We start from the raw sequence: 17,108 nt of genomic DNA, 5'->3' as shown, positions 1-17,108 counted from the left end.
AAATTGTTACCACTAACTGAATTAATTAACAACTAACTGTTACAGTTATTTTTCTCAAATTTGGCAAATTCTTACTGTTACTGACCTAAAACCACTTAGTAACAAAATAATAATTCTTTCTTGCCTGGCTTAAGATATATTACTTACACACTGGAAAGTTCTGTTGTACAATAAAATTACCAAATTATCATTTTTTAAAACCATCAATATTGGCAGTACTGCTGTCATAAGGCAGACATACCCTGTCATTTTCATAGAAGAAAGTTTCCCTAAATTGTTCATCAAGAAACATTAAATTACCATAAACTTATAGAGTCACACAATGAGATTTTGTAACAAGGTTTCACCAACAGTATAAAAAGATAATAAATTTTCAAACATACTATTATCATAAAGACTTGAAAAAAAAAAAAGACTTGAAGAAAAATCATGGAAATGAATACCACCATCTGCTTTTCTTTAAAATACAGGTTATTTATTTACTAAAAAAGAGTTACTAAACAAAAGTCCATATGTGGGCTTCAGGAATACCTGAATTACCTATATATGTGCACATCAGGTTATGTGTACATGCCTTTTTCTAGAGAAAGCATCCATAGGCTTCATCACCATAACTTATGGTTTATGATCATTATTACACTATATAAAAGGATACTAAATTAAGTTTACATCTGAAAACAGAAGATGGGGCAGTACTGTGCAGTCAACTAAAACAAGGGTAACCGTATATCCTAGTATGCAATATTGTTCTTTACAGCATTGGACTTTACTTTCACCACCAGATACATCCACAACTGAATGCCATTTCTGCGTTCGCCCAGGCACTTCATTCTTGCTGGAGCTATTAGTAATTGCCCTCTGCTTTTCCCCAGGAGCATACTGGAACCTTCCGACCTCGGGGAGTTCATCTTCCAGTATCATATCCTTTTACCCTTTCATACTGTTCATGGGGTTCTCACAACAAGAAAACTGGAGTGGTTTGCTATTTCCTCCTCCAGTGGACTACATTTTGCCTGAAGTCTCCTCTATGACATGTTCACTTTGGGTACCCCCGCATGTAATGGCTCATAGCTTCACTGAGTGAAGAAGTCAAGCTCTTCTGCCACAACAAGGATGTGATCCATGAATGTTCAAACTACAATACAATGGCATTCATTTCGCATGCCAGTAAGGTTATGCTTAAAACTCTTCAAGCTAAGCTCAGTAGTAGATAAACAAAGAACTTACAGGTGTACAAGATAGGTTTAGAAAAGGTAGACGAACCAGAGATCAAATTCCCAACATTTATTGGATCACAGAGAAAGCAAGAGAATTCCAGAAAAACATCTACTTCTGCTTCATTGACTACGCTAACGCCTTTGATTATGTTCAGTTCAGTCACTCAGTCATGTCCAACTCTTTGTGACCCCATGAACCGCACCACGCCAGGCCTCCCTATCCATCACCAACTGCCAGAGTCTACCCAAACCCATGTCCATTGAGTCAGTGATGCCATCCAACCATCTCATCCTCTGTCGTCCCCTTCTCCTCCTGCCTTCAATCTTTCCCAGCATCAGGGTCTTTTCAAATGAGTCAGCTCTTTGCATCAGGTGCCCGAAGTACTGGAGTTTCAGCTTTAACATCAGTCCTTCCAACAAACACACAGGACTGATCTCCTTTAGAATGGACTGGTTGGATCTCCTTGCAGTCCAAGGGACTCTCAGGAGTCTTCTCCAACACCACAGTTCAAAAGCATCAATTCTTCAGCACTCAATTTTCTTTATAGTCCAACTCTCACATCCATACATGACCACTGGAAAAACCATAGCCTTGACTAGACAGACCTTTGTTGGCAAAGTAACGTCTCTGCTTTTTAATATGCTGTCTAGGTTGGTCATAACTTTCCTTCCAAGGAGTAAGCGTCTTTTAATTTCATGGCTGCAGTTACCATCTGCAGTGATTTTGGAGCCAATAAAATAAAGTCAGCCACTGTTTCCCCATCTATTTGCCATGAAGTGATGGGACCAGATGCGATGATCTTAGTTTTCTGAATGTTGAGCTTTAAGCCAACTTTTTCACTCTCCTTTTTCACTTTTATCAAGAGGCTCTTTAGTTCTTCTTCACTTTCTGCCATAAGGCGTGGTGTCATCTGCATATCTGAGGTTACTGATATTTCTCCCAGCAATCTTGATTCCAGCTTGTGCTTCCATCACAACAAACTGTGGAAAGTTCTTAAATATGGGAATACCAACCAGACTGCCTTACCTGTCTCCTGAGAAACTGGTATGGGGTCAAGACGTAACAGAACCTTATATGGAACAACTGACTGGCTCAAAATTGGGAAAGGAGTAGGTCAAGGCTGTATATTGTTCCCTTGTTTATATGCAGAATACATCACATGAAATGCTGGGCTGGATGAATCACAAGCTGGAATCAAGATTGCCAGAAGAAATATCAACAATTTCAGATACACAGATGATACCACCCTAATGGCAAGAAGTGAAGAGGAACTAACGAGCCTCTTGAAGGTAAAGAGGACAGTGAAAAGGTTGGCTTAAAATTCAACATTCAAAAAACGAAGATCATGACATCTGGTCCCATCACTTCATGGCAAATAGATGGGGGGAAAGTGTAAACAGTGACAGATTTTATTTTCTTGAGCTCAAAAATCACTGTGGACAGTGACTGCAGCCACAAAATTAAAAGATGCTTGCTCCCTGAAAGGAAAGCTATGACAAACCTAGATGGTGTATTAAAAAAATGGTGTTACTTTGCTGACAAGGGTCCATATAGTCAAAGCTATGGTTTTTCCAGCAGTCATGTATGGATGTGAAGGTTGGACCCTAAAGAAGGCTGAGTGCTAAAGAACTGATGCTTTCAAATTGTGGTGCTGGAGAAGATTCTTATGAGTCCCTTGAATGGCAAGAAGATCAAACCAGCCAATCCTAAGGGAAATCAACCCAGAATAATCACTGCAAGGATTAATGCTGAAGCTGAAGCTCCAATACCTGATGTGAAGAGCCGACTCATTGGGAAAGACCCTGATGCTGGGAAAGACTGAGGGCAGAAGGAGAAGGGGACAACAGAAGATGAGATGGTTGAATAGCATCACTGACTCAATGGACATGAGTTTGAGCAAACTCTGGGAGATAGTGAAGGACAGGGAAACCCAGCATGCTACAGTCCATGGGATCACAAAGAGTGGGACAAAACTTAGCGATTTAACAACAAATCCTAGTATGCCAGAATAATCCTGGTTTACTCCTATTACCCCAACCTCTCATCCAGTAAGCCCACCTTTGGCTCTCTGAAGTTGCCTGGTTTAAAAACTGAAGAAACAGAAAATCTGAATATACCTGTAACAAGTAAAGAGACCGAGTCACTAATCAAAAAGCTCTAGAAAAGCCCAGGGCTTCACTGGTGAATCCTACCGAGTGTTGAAGTAAGAATTAATACCAATCCTTCATGAGAGCCTCAAAAAAATAGAAGAAGACTTTCCAACTCATTCTGATGCCAGTACTTCTCTTATTGAAACCAAAGGTAGCACAAGGGGAAAAAAAAAAACCAAAAAACTATAGACCAATATCCCTTATGAATATGGACATCGAAGTACTCAACAAAATCAAAGCAAGCAACATATATAAAGAATTTTACACCACGAGTGAGATTTATCCCAGAAATGCAACAATGATTCAACATACCATCAAATATGGTCAATGTAATATATCATATTAACAGAATGCAGGAAATATACCTTATGATCCTCTCAGCAGATGCATAAAAAGCACTTAACAAAACCCAACACCATTTCATGATAAAACGATAAAGGGCATCTAGAAAAATCCCACAGGTAACATCATACTTGATGGTGAAATACTGAACACTCCCCATAATATCAAGAATGAGACAACAATGTCTACCCTTAACACTTCTATTCAACATTTTACTAAATGTTCAAGTCAGGGTACTTAGGCAAGAAAAAGAGATAAGTGAAAAGAAAAAAGAATAAAAGGCATTCAGATTAAAAAGGAAGAAGTTAAAACTATCCTTTTTTTTGTAGGTAACATGATCTTATACATAAAACACAAAAAAACTAATATACAAGTTCAGTAAAGTTGTAAGATATAAGAAACATATACAAAAATGGATTCTATACACTAGAATCCAAACTAAATCCAAAATGATATTTAAAAAATTACATATTACAATAACATCAAAGGAATAAAATGTTTATGAGTAAGTTTAGCCAAGGAGATGAAAGATGTGTAAACAAACTATAAACTATTGCTTTAAGAAATACAAAAACATAATCCATGTGTAAGACTTAACAATTGTTAAGATGACAATACTTCCCAAACAGATACACAGATTCAGTGCAATTCTTGTCAAAACTCCCAACTGCCCTCTTTGTAGAAATAGACAAGCTGATCCAAAATATGTATGGAACTATGAGTGACCCAGAACAGCCAAAACAATCTTAAAACAGAAGAATGAAATTGAAGGACTCACATTTCCCAATTTTCAAACTTACTACAAAGTAAGTTTGAAACTTACTTCACCACATGAAGGCAATGTGGTGCTGGTATAAGAATCAACATATACATGAATGTAACAGAACTCAGAACCCAGGAAAAAAAAAACAAATATCTATGCTCAAATGACTTTCAATAAGTGTGCCAAGACCATTCAAAAAGTGGTTCTAGGATCACTGGATATACACATGCATTCACAGGTAAAGGAATGAAGTTTGACTCCCTACTTTAGAGCTTATAACAAAATTAACTCCAAATGGATAAAGAAGAAAATATGTATAAATGTTTGTGACTATGGACTAGGTAACAGTTTAACTCTTACAACTCAATAAGAAGGAAATAAGTGAATTTCAAGCGGATAAGAAGTCTGAACAGACATTTATCCAAAGAAGATATACACGATTAACAAGCACATGAACAGATGCTCACGTATCTTTTCTATCAGAGAAGTGCAAATCAGTACTACAATGAGACCACTCCATACCAACTGGTATGATCAGAATCAAAAAGAAGGGGAGGACTTGACTGGTTAAGAGTCTGCCTTGCAATGCAGGGGATGCAGGTCCATTTCTGGTTAAGGAATTAGGATCTCACAAGTTATGGGGCAGCTCTGGAGCCCACATGCCATAAGTAGAGAGTCCAAACATCACATGGCGCAAATAAGGCCCAAAACAGCCAAATAAATACACTTTGGGGGGAAAAAAAAGGGAGGGATCTTTAAAAAAAAGAAGGGAGAATGTCATGTTGGTTAGGACATGTAGAAATTGGAACCCTTATACACTGCTGATAGGAAGGCAGTCACTGATAGGTACAGTCACTATGGAAAACAATTTCGCAGTTCCTCAAAAACTTCTACATAAAGTTACCTTATAATCCAGTAGTTCCACTCCTAGATGCATATCCAAAAGAATTTAAGAGTTATGTTGACTGCGAAAACTTGAGTGCAAATTTCACAGCAGTGTTATTTATAACAGCCAAAAATGAATAAACCTAAATGTGTATCAGTGAACAAATAAAACTGTGGTATATCCATACAGTGGATTATTATTCAGCTGTTAAGAATCAAGTACTGATATATGCTACAATATAAATGAACCTTGAAAACATTATGCAGACTCAAAAGGCCGCAAATTACATGATTCCATTTCTATGAAAGTCTCAAAATGGGCAAATTCACACAAACAGAAAGATAGCATTTGCCAGGAGCTGTCGGGAGGAGGAATGGGGAGCAACTGGTAACAGTGAACCTCTGGCTATAAATGACACTCTCAGGCATAATTTGAATGGGGTCTGAAGATTAGATAGTGGTAATGTCACAATAACTTCCTGATTTTGACGACTATATTGAGTTGTGCAGGAGAACATGCTTGTCTGTAGGAAATTCAAGTGAAATGGGACATCATACTTGTAACTCTCTCTCAAATGATTCCAGAAAAATAAATACTTATATTATTCTTGCAACTTTTCTGTAAATGCACTACTGAATTTCAATTAAAGTGAGTTAGTGCAATCAAAAGTAACTTAAAAAACAGCAAACTCATCTGATTACACAGGAAGAAAAGTGAACTATGACCTCATCAATTTACTTTGACTATCTCCTTAATGAATGCATAATTCTAATCATACATATCTTGGACTGATCTAAAATGATCAATAAACTAAATTTTAACACATTAATTTTACAAATATGGACATGCCACATATCCAAGGTTAAACTGTAGCATGTAATTCCTTGGCTCTTTTTCACCCTCACTCCCTTTAGACTTCATAGTTACGTCAACAAAGGAAGTATGATAAATAGTTACGGAAACCACGGGTTAACTTAGTTTACACAGATGATCCTCACCAAAAAAGCCACATGATCTACTAAGTTCACTATCTTCTGATAAACTGAATTGTTTGTCAAGTATCAATTTTGTTTACTTTTGGGGTTAAATCTGGCCACACTATAAACAACTGACAGTCATCTATCTCTCTGTTTACTTACGTCCTAAGACCGTTATGGAATGAAGTGAGTCAACACTTTAAGAATATTTAAAGTGTTGTCTAGAGTTGATTTTTAATAGCTTTCATTTCCCAATTATTGTTGTTACAGTTTAATTCACATAGTATTTGGCCAGAGTAGAGACTGGAAAATGTAAGCCTATTTAAATTTAATCTTAATGCCTAGATTTCTGTGCATTGGGAAGCATAAACTAAAACTAAAAAGAGTAGGGATTACAAGTTCTAATGCTGGCTTTACCAGACATTTGTTATAACTGTGTGAATCAAATGAGAGAATAAACTACAGGATCTAGTAATTCAGTAAGTACTGATATTAGCAAAGAACAAATAATGCAATTTAGGAACAGCTGCATGTCTGTTTCTTCTTGTAATTACTTAAATATGTTAAGAAACAGAAAGAAAGTACCTAAAACCTAATATTGACTCCTCAAAAAAACAGGAAGCTGTACAAACTATCTACCCCCCAAATCATTTGTTGTTTCATCTGAATGTAAGACTCTGGAGATGAGAGTTTAATGATATTAAACTCAATAGTCAACCAACCCTGTATCAAACTAAGTAGCAGACCAGAGTTAAATACAATAAACAGTCTAGTTTATTACTTAATACATACTGGATAACAGAAGTAACTAAAATTCATTTCCTACCCTTAGTGGATTTCTTTTAATAGAAAAGAAATAAGATTAACAAGAAGAAATAAGAGAAATGCCTCTTATACAACATCCATCCAGAGATCAGAACTCAAACTAGAGAAAATAGCTTTTCAAATTTTTTCATGTTTATGTGTGAACATAAACTCAGGATTCCTTAAAAATAGAAAAATTCAGTTATTTTATATGTTTCCCTGGTGGCTCAAGTGGTAGAGTCCACCTGCAATGCAGGCGACCCAGGTTTGATCCCTAGGTTGGGAAGATCGCCTGGAGAAGGGAATGGCTACCACTCTGGTATTCTTACCTGGAGAATTCTATAGAGAGTTAAGTTATTTTATAAATCTTTTTAATTTTTACATCATTCATGTCAATTAGCAAACTTAAAAATCACCATTTTTAATAAGCTGCAGATATTCCATTGTAAAGATGTATCAAAATTTACCTAACCAATTCCCTGTAAATAAATGCTCATGTTTTTTTTAAATTGAGGTACAGGGGAAATGAGAGAAAACAAGTGAAGCTGACATTATTAACAGCGGTACATTTACTGAAGATGCTCTGTAAAACCAGTCTAGGAGTTCATCTCCAAGAAATGTCAGTTCTGTGAAGTATCTCATAGAGGTATTCCAGTTAATTTATCAATCAGACCATATCACCCCCTCATTCACAAACAAACACACACAGACCCACTCGAAAGGAACTTGAGATTCTTATAGAATATATATTGCTCCTATGGTTCTAAACACTGTGGTTATTGTGTCACTAAACACAGAAACACCATCACAGGTGTCCAAAACACAAGGCTCAACGTCCTGATATCCCTCTTCTGGCCCCCACCCCTGTGAATGCCCTACTCTAGACCTTAGTATCACTTTTATCCCCAAAATGTTTGCACTGACTCTAACTTTCACCTCTGTCCACTCCAAACAATCCTACATAATATTCCTATGTAAAACTTCCTAAAGCAAAATATAACCTCCCTGACTGAAAAAGCCCTAATCCCAATTATTAGAGAATACTGCCAATTTATTATTAACACTTCTGCAGCTCAGTGTGGATGATGTGGCCACTGATTCATCTTCCAATCTTAATGACTACTTTTTTTCAAATACTGGACAAATTCTTTGAAAAGCCCCCAACTTCCTATCCTATTATATACACTGTTCTCTCACCTAAAATGCACATCAAAGATCATCTATTTACAGACAGAGAATCACAGAGCTGGAAGAGATATTAGGAATATTTTAGTTCAATATTCACCTTAATTGCAAACTAGGAACTTCTATCATTCACCCAAGAGCCCAAAAAACTCCCATTTCCTCACACAGAGTTCACTCTAGTCTGCTTAAGACCAATCCAGTGGTTGAGATTTCCAAGCCTCATTTGCAGAGAACATGCTCTGGGAATGTGGCTTAGGGTTATACCTTTTTTAAAATAATAATAAGCACTTCAGGTTATTCCGAGAAAATTACAGGAAAAAAGAAGACATTTAAGTATATGTAACCTTCCAGCACTGAGAACATCATCTGACATTTTCCATTTCTGTCCCCACTTTAAAGCCTCCAAAAACCAGATACTCACCGCTACTTGTGCTGAATCCATAAATCTCAGTCCAAAATAGTCGCTTTCAATAAGGTCCAAGTGGTACATAATCTGATCAAACAGCTCTTGTCCTTTGGCTTTTTTCTGAAATGGCAAGAAAATAAATCAGTGAGTGGCTTATAAGATCAATAAGCCTCCACTGAAGATAGTTTTAATTACACAAGAGCTCTTAAAAGAAATATTAATTGCAACACCAAAAGCATAACCATGTAGCAGGTAATGGGGAAGACACCATGGTTTTCCAATAAGCCGTTTAAGACCAGAAAAGAGTTTGTGATCTATTATTTGCTTTCCTGGACAGTGCTACTGCCTATCAACCAACAAGTATTACTTTCTACACCTAACACTTAATGTAAGGAGAAACTCTTGTTTTATCTTTTCAATTTTTAGGGTCCCTGTTTTAAAGGAGCTTTATAATGTAACTGGAAAGAGAACACAAGAAAACTTAAGCACCAACCATGTGAAACTAACTGTATTTGCCAAAGAGAAGAGTCATTGAAACTAGAGTCGTCAGTGAAAGACATGAAGATCGCCTTAAACTGGACTTGAATGTAGGGTGGGAAATAACAAAAGCAGAAATGAAAGGTGGGAGGGAAAGCAGACAGCAGTAAACTACAAGATCAACATGATGTCACCAAACTGGAGGGAGTCAAGGTGATAAAGAAACTTGCATGGAAAAAGCAGGTTGTAAAGTATGATCTCAGGACCTCTGAGGGATCCCCACACAAAAGATCCACATGGTCCCAGGATTCTCCTCATGTACCCTCAATAAGAACATATTGCAACAGAGTGTATTATAACAGCAGGTTAGAGACTCTAAGTACAGTCTATTAAATCAGTCATTAAAGAAATTTGCAAACATTCTTCTCACTAAATTCCTATGTTGTTCAGTAAGACTCTTCATAAAAATATTACTTCTGTTAACCTATAAAAGGTATATATTGCTATTTTTAAATTAATCAGTAAAGTTTTTATTTTTGGCAGTACCATGTGGCATGTGGGATCATAGTTCCCCAACCAGGGATGGATCCTGTGCCCCCTACACTGGAAGTGTGGAGTCTTAACCACTGGACCACCAGATCAGTCCACAATTTTTCAGCTGTAATTTCTAATATGGTAACTATCCACAAATATAACCCACATATCCTTAATCTTTATATATGTCCTATCCATGTCCCTCTCTTATATAGCTTTAAATTATTTAAGACTATTTCCTATAAAAAAAAATGTAGCTGACTTTTTTATTGAATCATCAGTTTCTGTTTTTTAATTGATGACTTATTTGTCCACTGCTTTTCCTGCACTTTCTATTGTGACATTTCCTTTCTATTTGATAAACTGCCATCCCTTCATCAAGACAGAACACCATGCTCAATTTTCTGGAATTGAGCTGCAGGAGTTGCTTGTATATTTTTGAGATTCTTTGTCAGTTGCTTCATTTTCTATTATTTTCTCCCATTCTGAAGGCTGTCTTTTCCCCTTGCTTATAGTTCCCTTTATTGTGTAAAAGCTTTTAAGTTTAGTTAGGTCCCATTTGTTTATTTTTTCTTTTATTTCCATTACTCTGGGAGGTGGGTCATAGAGGATCCTACTATGATTTATGTCAGAGTGTGTTTTGCCTATGTTTTCCTCTAGGAGTTTTATAGTTTCTGGTCTTACATTTAGATCTTTAATCCATTTTGAGTTTATTTTTGTGTATGGTGTTAGAAAGCGATCTAGTTTCATTCTTTTACAAGTGGTTGACCAGTTTTCCCAGCACCACTTGTTAAAGAGATTATCTTCTCTCCACTGTATATTATTGCCTCCTTTGTCAAAGATAAGGTGTCCATATGTGTGTGGATTTATCTCTGGGCTTTCTATTTTGTTCCATTGATCTATATTTCTGTCTTTGTGCCAGTACCATACTGTCTTGATGACTGTAGCTTTGTAGTAGAGCCTGAAGTCAGGCAGGTTGATTCCTCCAGTTCCATTTTTCTTTCTCAAGATTGCTTTGGCTATTTGAGGTTTTTTGTATTTCCATACAAATTGTGAAATTATTTGTTCCAGTTCTCTGAAAAATACCATTGGTAGCTTGATAGGGATTGCACTGAATCTGTAGATTGCTTTGGGTAGTATACCCATTTTCACTATATTGATTCTTCCAATCCATGAACATGGTATATTTCTCCATCTATTTGTATCCTCTTTGATTTCTTTCATCAGTGTTTTATAGTTTTCTATATATAGGTCTTTTGTTTCTTTAGGTAGATATATTCCTAAGTATTTTATTCTTTTCATTGCAATGATGAATGGAGTTGTTTCCTTAATTTCTCTTTTCATTTTCTCATTGTTAGTGTACAGGAATGCAAGAGATTTCTGTGTGTTAATTTTATATCCTGCAACTTTACTATATTCATTGATTAGCTCTAGTAATTTTCTGGTGGAGTCTTTAGGGTTTTCTATGTAGAGGATCATGTCATCTGCAAAACAGTGAGAGTTTTACTACTACTTTTCCAATCTGGATTCCTTTTATTTCTTCTCTGATTGCTGTGGTTAAAACTTCCAAAACTATGTTGAATAGTAGTGGTCAGAGTGGGCACCCTTGTCTTGTTCCTGACTTTAGGGGAAATGCTTTCAATTTTTCACCATTGAGGATAATGTTTGCTGTGGGTTTATCACACATGGCTTTTATTATGTTGAGGTATGTTCCTTCTATGCCTGCTTTCTGTAGGGTTTTTGATCATAAATGGATGTTGAATTTTGTCAAAGGCTTTCTCTGCATCTATTGAGATAATCATATAGTTTTTATCTTTCAATTTGTTAATGTAACACTTGTTATTTTATGTACTTTCTTTTTCTGTGTGGGTAATAGCCAACACAATGGATGTAAAAGGGTAACTCATGTGATTAATTTTTTCTGGGGGGAAGGGGACTGTGCTGGGTCTTGTTCCTGTGCTCAGACTTTCTCTAGTTGCAGCAAGTGGGGGTTACTCTCTAGTTGCACTGTGTGGGCTTATCGCTGCAGTGGCTTCTCTTGTTGTGGAGCACGAGCTCTGGGGTGCAAACATGGGCTCAGGGCATTGGCTCAGTATTTGTGGTGCAGAGGCTTAGCTGTCCCATGGCATGTGGGATCTTTCTGGATCAGGGATCGAACTTGTGTCCCCTGCACTGGCAGCCGGATTCTCAACCATAAGACCACCAGGCAAGTCTATATGTTGTGATTTTGATTTACATTTCCCTAATGCCTAGTCATGTTAAGCATGCTTCTTCATGTGTTTACTGGACATCTGCATATCTTCTTTGGAGAAATATTTATTCCAGTCTTTTTTCCCATTTTTGATCTGACTTGCTTTTTGTTGCTGAGTTGTTTTTATGTATTCACTATATTAATCTTTTATCAAACACACAATTTGCAAATCTTTTCTCCCATTCTGAATTGTCTTTTTAGTCACTTGATAGTGAATTTCCTTTAAAGTAAACAACTTTTATTTTTGATGTTGCTGTTCATTAGCTAAGTCACGTCCCACTCTTTGTGACCTCATGGACTGCAGCACACAAGGCTTCCCTGTCCTTCACCATCTCCCAGAGTTTGCTCAAACTAATGTCCATTGAGTCAGTGATGCCATCTAACCATCACATCCTCTGTTGTCCCCTTCTCCTCCTGCTCTCAGTCTTTCCCAGCACCAGGGTCTTTTCCAATCAGTCAGCTCTTTGAATCACGTGGCCAAACTACTGGAGTTTCAGCTTCAGCATCAGTCCTTCCAATGAATATTTAGGACTGATTTCCTTTAGGATTGACTTGTTTGATCTCCTTGCTGTCCAAGAGACTCTCAAGAGTCTTATCCAGCACCACAGTTCAAAACCATCCATTTTTCAGTACTCCGCCTTCTTAATGGTCCAACTGTCACATCTGTGCATGACTACTGGAAAAACTATAGCTCTGACTATAACTTCATGGGCAAAATGATGTTTCTGCTTTTTAATACACTGTCTAGGTTTGTGACAGCTTTCCTTCCAAGGAACAAGCATCTTTTAATTTTGTGGCTGCAGTCACTGTCCATAGTAATTCTTGAGCCCAAGAAAATAAAGTCTGGCACTGTTTTTACTTCTTCCCCTTCTATTGGCCATGAAGTGATAAGACCAGATGCCATGACCTTCATTATTTGAATGCCGAGTTTTAAGTCTACTTTTTCACTCTCTTCTTTCACTTTCATCAAGAGGCTCTTTAGTTCCTCTTCACTTTCTGCCATTAAAGTGGTATTTTCTGCATATGTTCAGTTCAGTTGCTCAGTCGTGTCTGACTCTTTGTGACCCCATGGACTGCAGCATGCCAGGCCTCCCTGTCCATCACCAACTCCCAGAGTTTACTCAAACTCGTGTCCACTGAGTTGGTGATGCCATCCAACCATTTCATCCTGTCATCCCCTTCTCCCGCCTTCAATCTTTCCTAGCATCAAGGTGTTTTTTCTAGTGAGTCAGCTCTTTGCATCAGGTGGCCAAAGTATTGGAGTTTCAGCTTCAGCATCAGTCCTTCCAATGAATATTCAGGACTGATTTCCTTTAGGATGGACTGGTTGGATTTCCTTGCAGTCCAAGGGACTCTCAAGAGTCTTCTCCAACACCACAATTCAAAAGCATCAATTCTTCGACACTCAGCTTTCTTTATAGTCCAACTCTCACATCCACACATGACTACTGGAAAAACCATAGCTTTGACCAGATGGATCTTTGCTGGCAAAGTAAAGGCTCTGCTTTTTAATATGCTGTCTAGGTTGGTCATAGCTTTTCTTCCAAGGAGCATGCATCTTTTAATTTCATGGCTGCAGTCACCATCTGCAGTGATCTTCAAGCCCCCCAAAATAAAGTCTGTCACTGTTTCCATTGTTTCCCCATCTATTTGCCATGAAGTGATGGAACTGGATGCCATGATCTTAGTTTTCTGAATGTTGAATTTTAAGCCAACTTCTTCACTCTCCTCTTTCACTTTCATCAAGCTCTTTAGTTTCTCTTCACATTTTGCCATAAGTGTGGTGTCATCTGCCTATCTTAGGTTGTTGATATTTCTCCCAGCAATCTTGATTCCAGCTAATGAGTCAACCAGCCCAGCATTTCTCATGATGTACTTTGTATATAAGTTAAATAAGCAGGGTGACAATATACAGCCTTGACGTACTCCTTTCCCAATTTTGAACCAGTCTGATGTTCTACATCCAATTCTAACTGCTGCTTCTTATCCTGCATACAGGTTTCTTAGGATGAAGTCTAACTTATTTATATTCTCTTCTGCTGCCTGTATTTTATCGTCATTTCAAAAAATCATTGTCAGATCTAATGTCATGGAAATTTTCCCCTACCTTTCCTTCTGAGAGTTTTACAGTTTTAAACCCTCACACCTGAAAGTCATTCTGGGTCTACACCTATTCTAATTTGTGTGGATTTCTTCCTCACAACCAAGCAATTAACTCCGTTCTCTAAGAGACTGAATGGGTATCAGACACACTCAACTCTGACACTCTTATTAGAGACAGCATCAGACTCCATGGGTCAAGCTCAGTCCCACAAGACTGCCCCTACTTCAGATGCCAGTCACAGTCCAGTCTATTACTGGTGCTTCTGACCAACTGGCTATTAAATGGGTTCTCATGACCCCCTCCTTGGTTTCAATTACTTTGCTAGATGGACTTCCCTTGTGGCTCAGACGATAAAGCGTCTGCCTACAATGCAGAAGACCCGGGTTCAATCCCTGGGTTGGGAAGGTCCTCTGGAGAAGGAAATGGCAATCCACTCCAGTACTCTTGCCTGGAAAATCCCATGGATGGAGGAGCGTGGTAGGCTACAGTCCATGGGGTCGCAAAGAGTCGGACACAACTGAGCGACTTCGCTTGGTCACTTGGTCTTGGTCATGACCCCCTCCTTGGTTTCAATTACTTTGCTAGAATAGTTCACAGAGTTCAGGAATCAGTTTATGCACTAGATTCTACAGTTTATTACAAAGGATATCAGCAGAGACAAATTAACGGCCAGGTGAGAGGATACACAGGTCACGGTACCAAACACAAGAGCTCCTGTCCCAGTGGAGTTTGAGACCAAGCACGTGGAAGCGTTCTGGTTCACCAACCCAGAAGTTCTCCAAACTTGTCCTTTGGGGTTTTTATGGAGGCCTCATTAATTAGGCATGATCACTGGTCACTGGTGACTGAATGCAATTTCTGGCCCCTCTTCCCTCCCAGCTTGTCTGGGGGTAGCGGTGGGTGCCAAAGTTCCAACCTTCTAATCACCTGGTTAGTTCCCCCAGCAACCAGCCACCATCAGCTGGTTACTGAAGGGCTTTCCAAGTCACACCATTAACATATCAAAAACACTTTGGGGGCTCTTATCACTTAGAAAATTCCAAGAGTTTTAGGAGTTCTGTGCCAGAAACAGGATGAAGATTAAATATATGTTTATTGTAAATCACAATACTACAGTTGTCTTTGACCCATTCTGAGTTAATATTTTGGGCTTCCCTAGTGGCTCAGTGGTAAAGAACCCACCTGCCAATGCAGGGGACATAGGTTCGGTCCCTGGGACAGGAAGATCCCCCAGAGAAGGAAATGGCAACCCACTCCAGTATTCTTGCCTTGGAAATCCCACGGACAGAGGAGCCTGGAGGGCGACAGTCCACGGGGTTGCAAGAGAGTTGGACACAACTTAGGGACTAAACAACAACAACATAAGAATCCAATTTAACCCTTTTGCATGTGGTTATTCAATTTTCCCAGCACCACTTGCTGAAAAGACTGTTGCCCACTGAATGGTGTTAGCATCCTTGTGGAAAATAATTTGGCCATATATTTGAAGGTTTATTTCTAGACCCTGTAATTTGCTCCACTGATCTGTATGTCTGTTCATATCCCAGAACCACACTGTTTTGATTACTATAGCTTGATATCAAGTTTTCAAACCAAGATATGCAATGGCAATCTTTCCCTTCTTTTTCAAGCCTGTTCTGGATATTTGGAATCCCACAAGATTCCATATAAATTTAGAATAGTCTGTCCTATGTCTGCAAAAAATGTTCTTGGAATTTTGATAGGGACTGCACTGAATCTACAGATCACTTTGGGCAGCACTGTCCTCTTAATAACATTAAATCTTTCAATCCACAGATATGGGCTATCTTTCCATGTATTTAGATATTCTTTTCATTTCTCTTAGTAATGTTTTGTACTTTTCAATGTACATGTTTTTTGCCTCCTTGGTTAAATTTATTCCTAAGTATTTTATTCTCCTTGATGCTACAGCAAAGGAATTATTGTCTTAATTTTATTTTTGGATTGCTCATTACTAGTGTATAGAAGGGCACTTGACTTTTGTTGCTTGATTTTGTATCCTGCAACATTGTTGAATTCTTTTATTAACTCTAATGGTTTTACTATGGAATCTTTAAGGTTTTCCACTTGTAAGATCATGTCATCTTAAACAGAGGTAATTTTACTTCTTCCCTTAGAATTCGGATGCCTATCATTTCTTTTTTCTGCCTAGCTGCTTTGGCTAGAACTTCCAATATTATACTGAATTAAAGTGCTAAAAGCAGGCAACCTTGTTCTAGTCTTAGGGAAAAAGAAACTTCTTTTACCTTCCATTTCTTAACTTGTCTCTTAAGCTTCTTATTTTGCCTATATTCCTTCCTCTTATGAGAACAGTTTCTAAATATGATCTTCCAACTCACTAATTTGTCCTTTATCTTAGATTTGTCTCCTTATTTTCGCCATAGTCATCAGGATTAATAAACTTCTCTAGATTAAGTATAACAAGAGAACGGGCTCAACCCTAGTCTGTCAGCTCCATTTAGCTATGAGAAATTAGTAGAGGTGTAGATGAGTTCTAGAGGAAAGTTCCAAGAATCAGAAAACCAGAGTCAATCACTTCCCATTCAACAAACAACTTTTCAGATCAGTGAGTCTCACCCTTTGCAAAGGAAAAGGTAATATAACACTGAAAAGGATATCTTTTCATTACAACATATCACTCCCTAAGAGTTTGATGAAAGAGGGATAGGGAATTTAGGTTAAGAAATTTTAGAGGTGAAGACTTACAGAGGTAGAGAACTTTGGGGAGTGCTATCATGATTTATTCTTGAGGACACAGTCAGGAGGCAGATATATTATTAAGATAACAGTGGAGGTGAAGAATAAGATATGAATTCAAATATTTGAACATATTTGTTCTACTAACATGGTGGAAAGGAGAAATATGGACAAAGGAAGGGAAGTGATAACTGTTACTGGAAATGACAAAGAAAGCGTTTGATTTTAAATCATACTTACAATCACTAAGTTCCAGAGCAGTGCTAACAAACTTAAATAGAAAATACCAATTA

At 37.8% G+C, this 17,108-nt stretch overlaps 1 protein-coding gene across 1 annotated transcript in view; it reads right to left on the bottom strand.

The window, feature by feature from the left end:
* Positions 1 to 17,108, bottom strand: part of EPB41L5 (erythrocyte membrane protein band 4.1 like 5) — a 166,094-nt gene that overhangs the window by 128,639 nt on the left and 20,347 nt on the right. Inside the window, exon 3 of the mRNA XM_068967362.1 lies at positions 8,747 to 8,851. Coding sequence (XP_068823463.1) covers positions 8,747 to 8,851 — 105 coding nt within the window. The remainder of the gene's footprint in view (positions 1 to 8,746; positions 8,852 to 17,108) is intronic.

This window comes from Capricornis sumatraensis, chromosome 3 (assembly GCF_032405125.1).
Source record: "Capricornis sumatraensis isolate serow.1 chromosome 3, serow.2, whole genome shotgun sequence".
Taxonomy (NCBI): Eukaryota; Metazoa; Chordata; class Mammalia; order Artiodactyla; family Bovidae; genus Capricornis; species Capricornis sumatraensis.
Note: the sequence above shows the minus strand (reverse complement) of the source record. Positions and strands in the feature narration are given on the sequence as shown.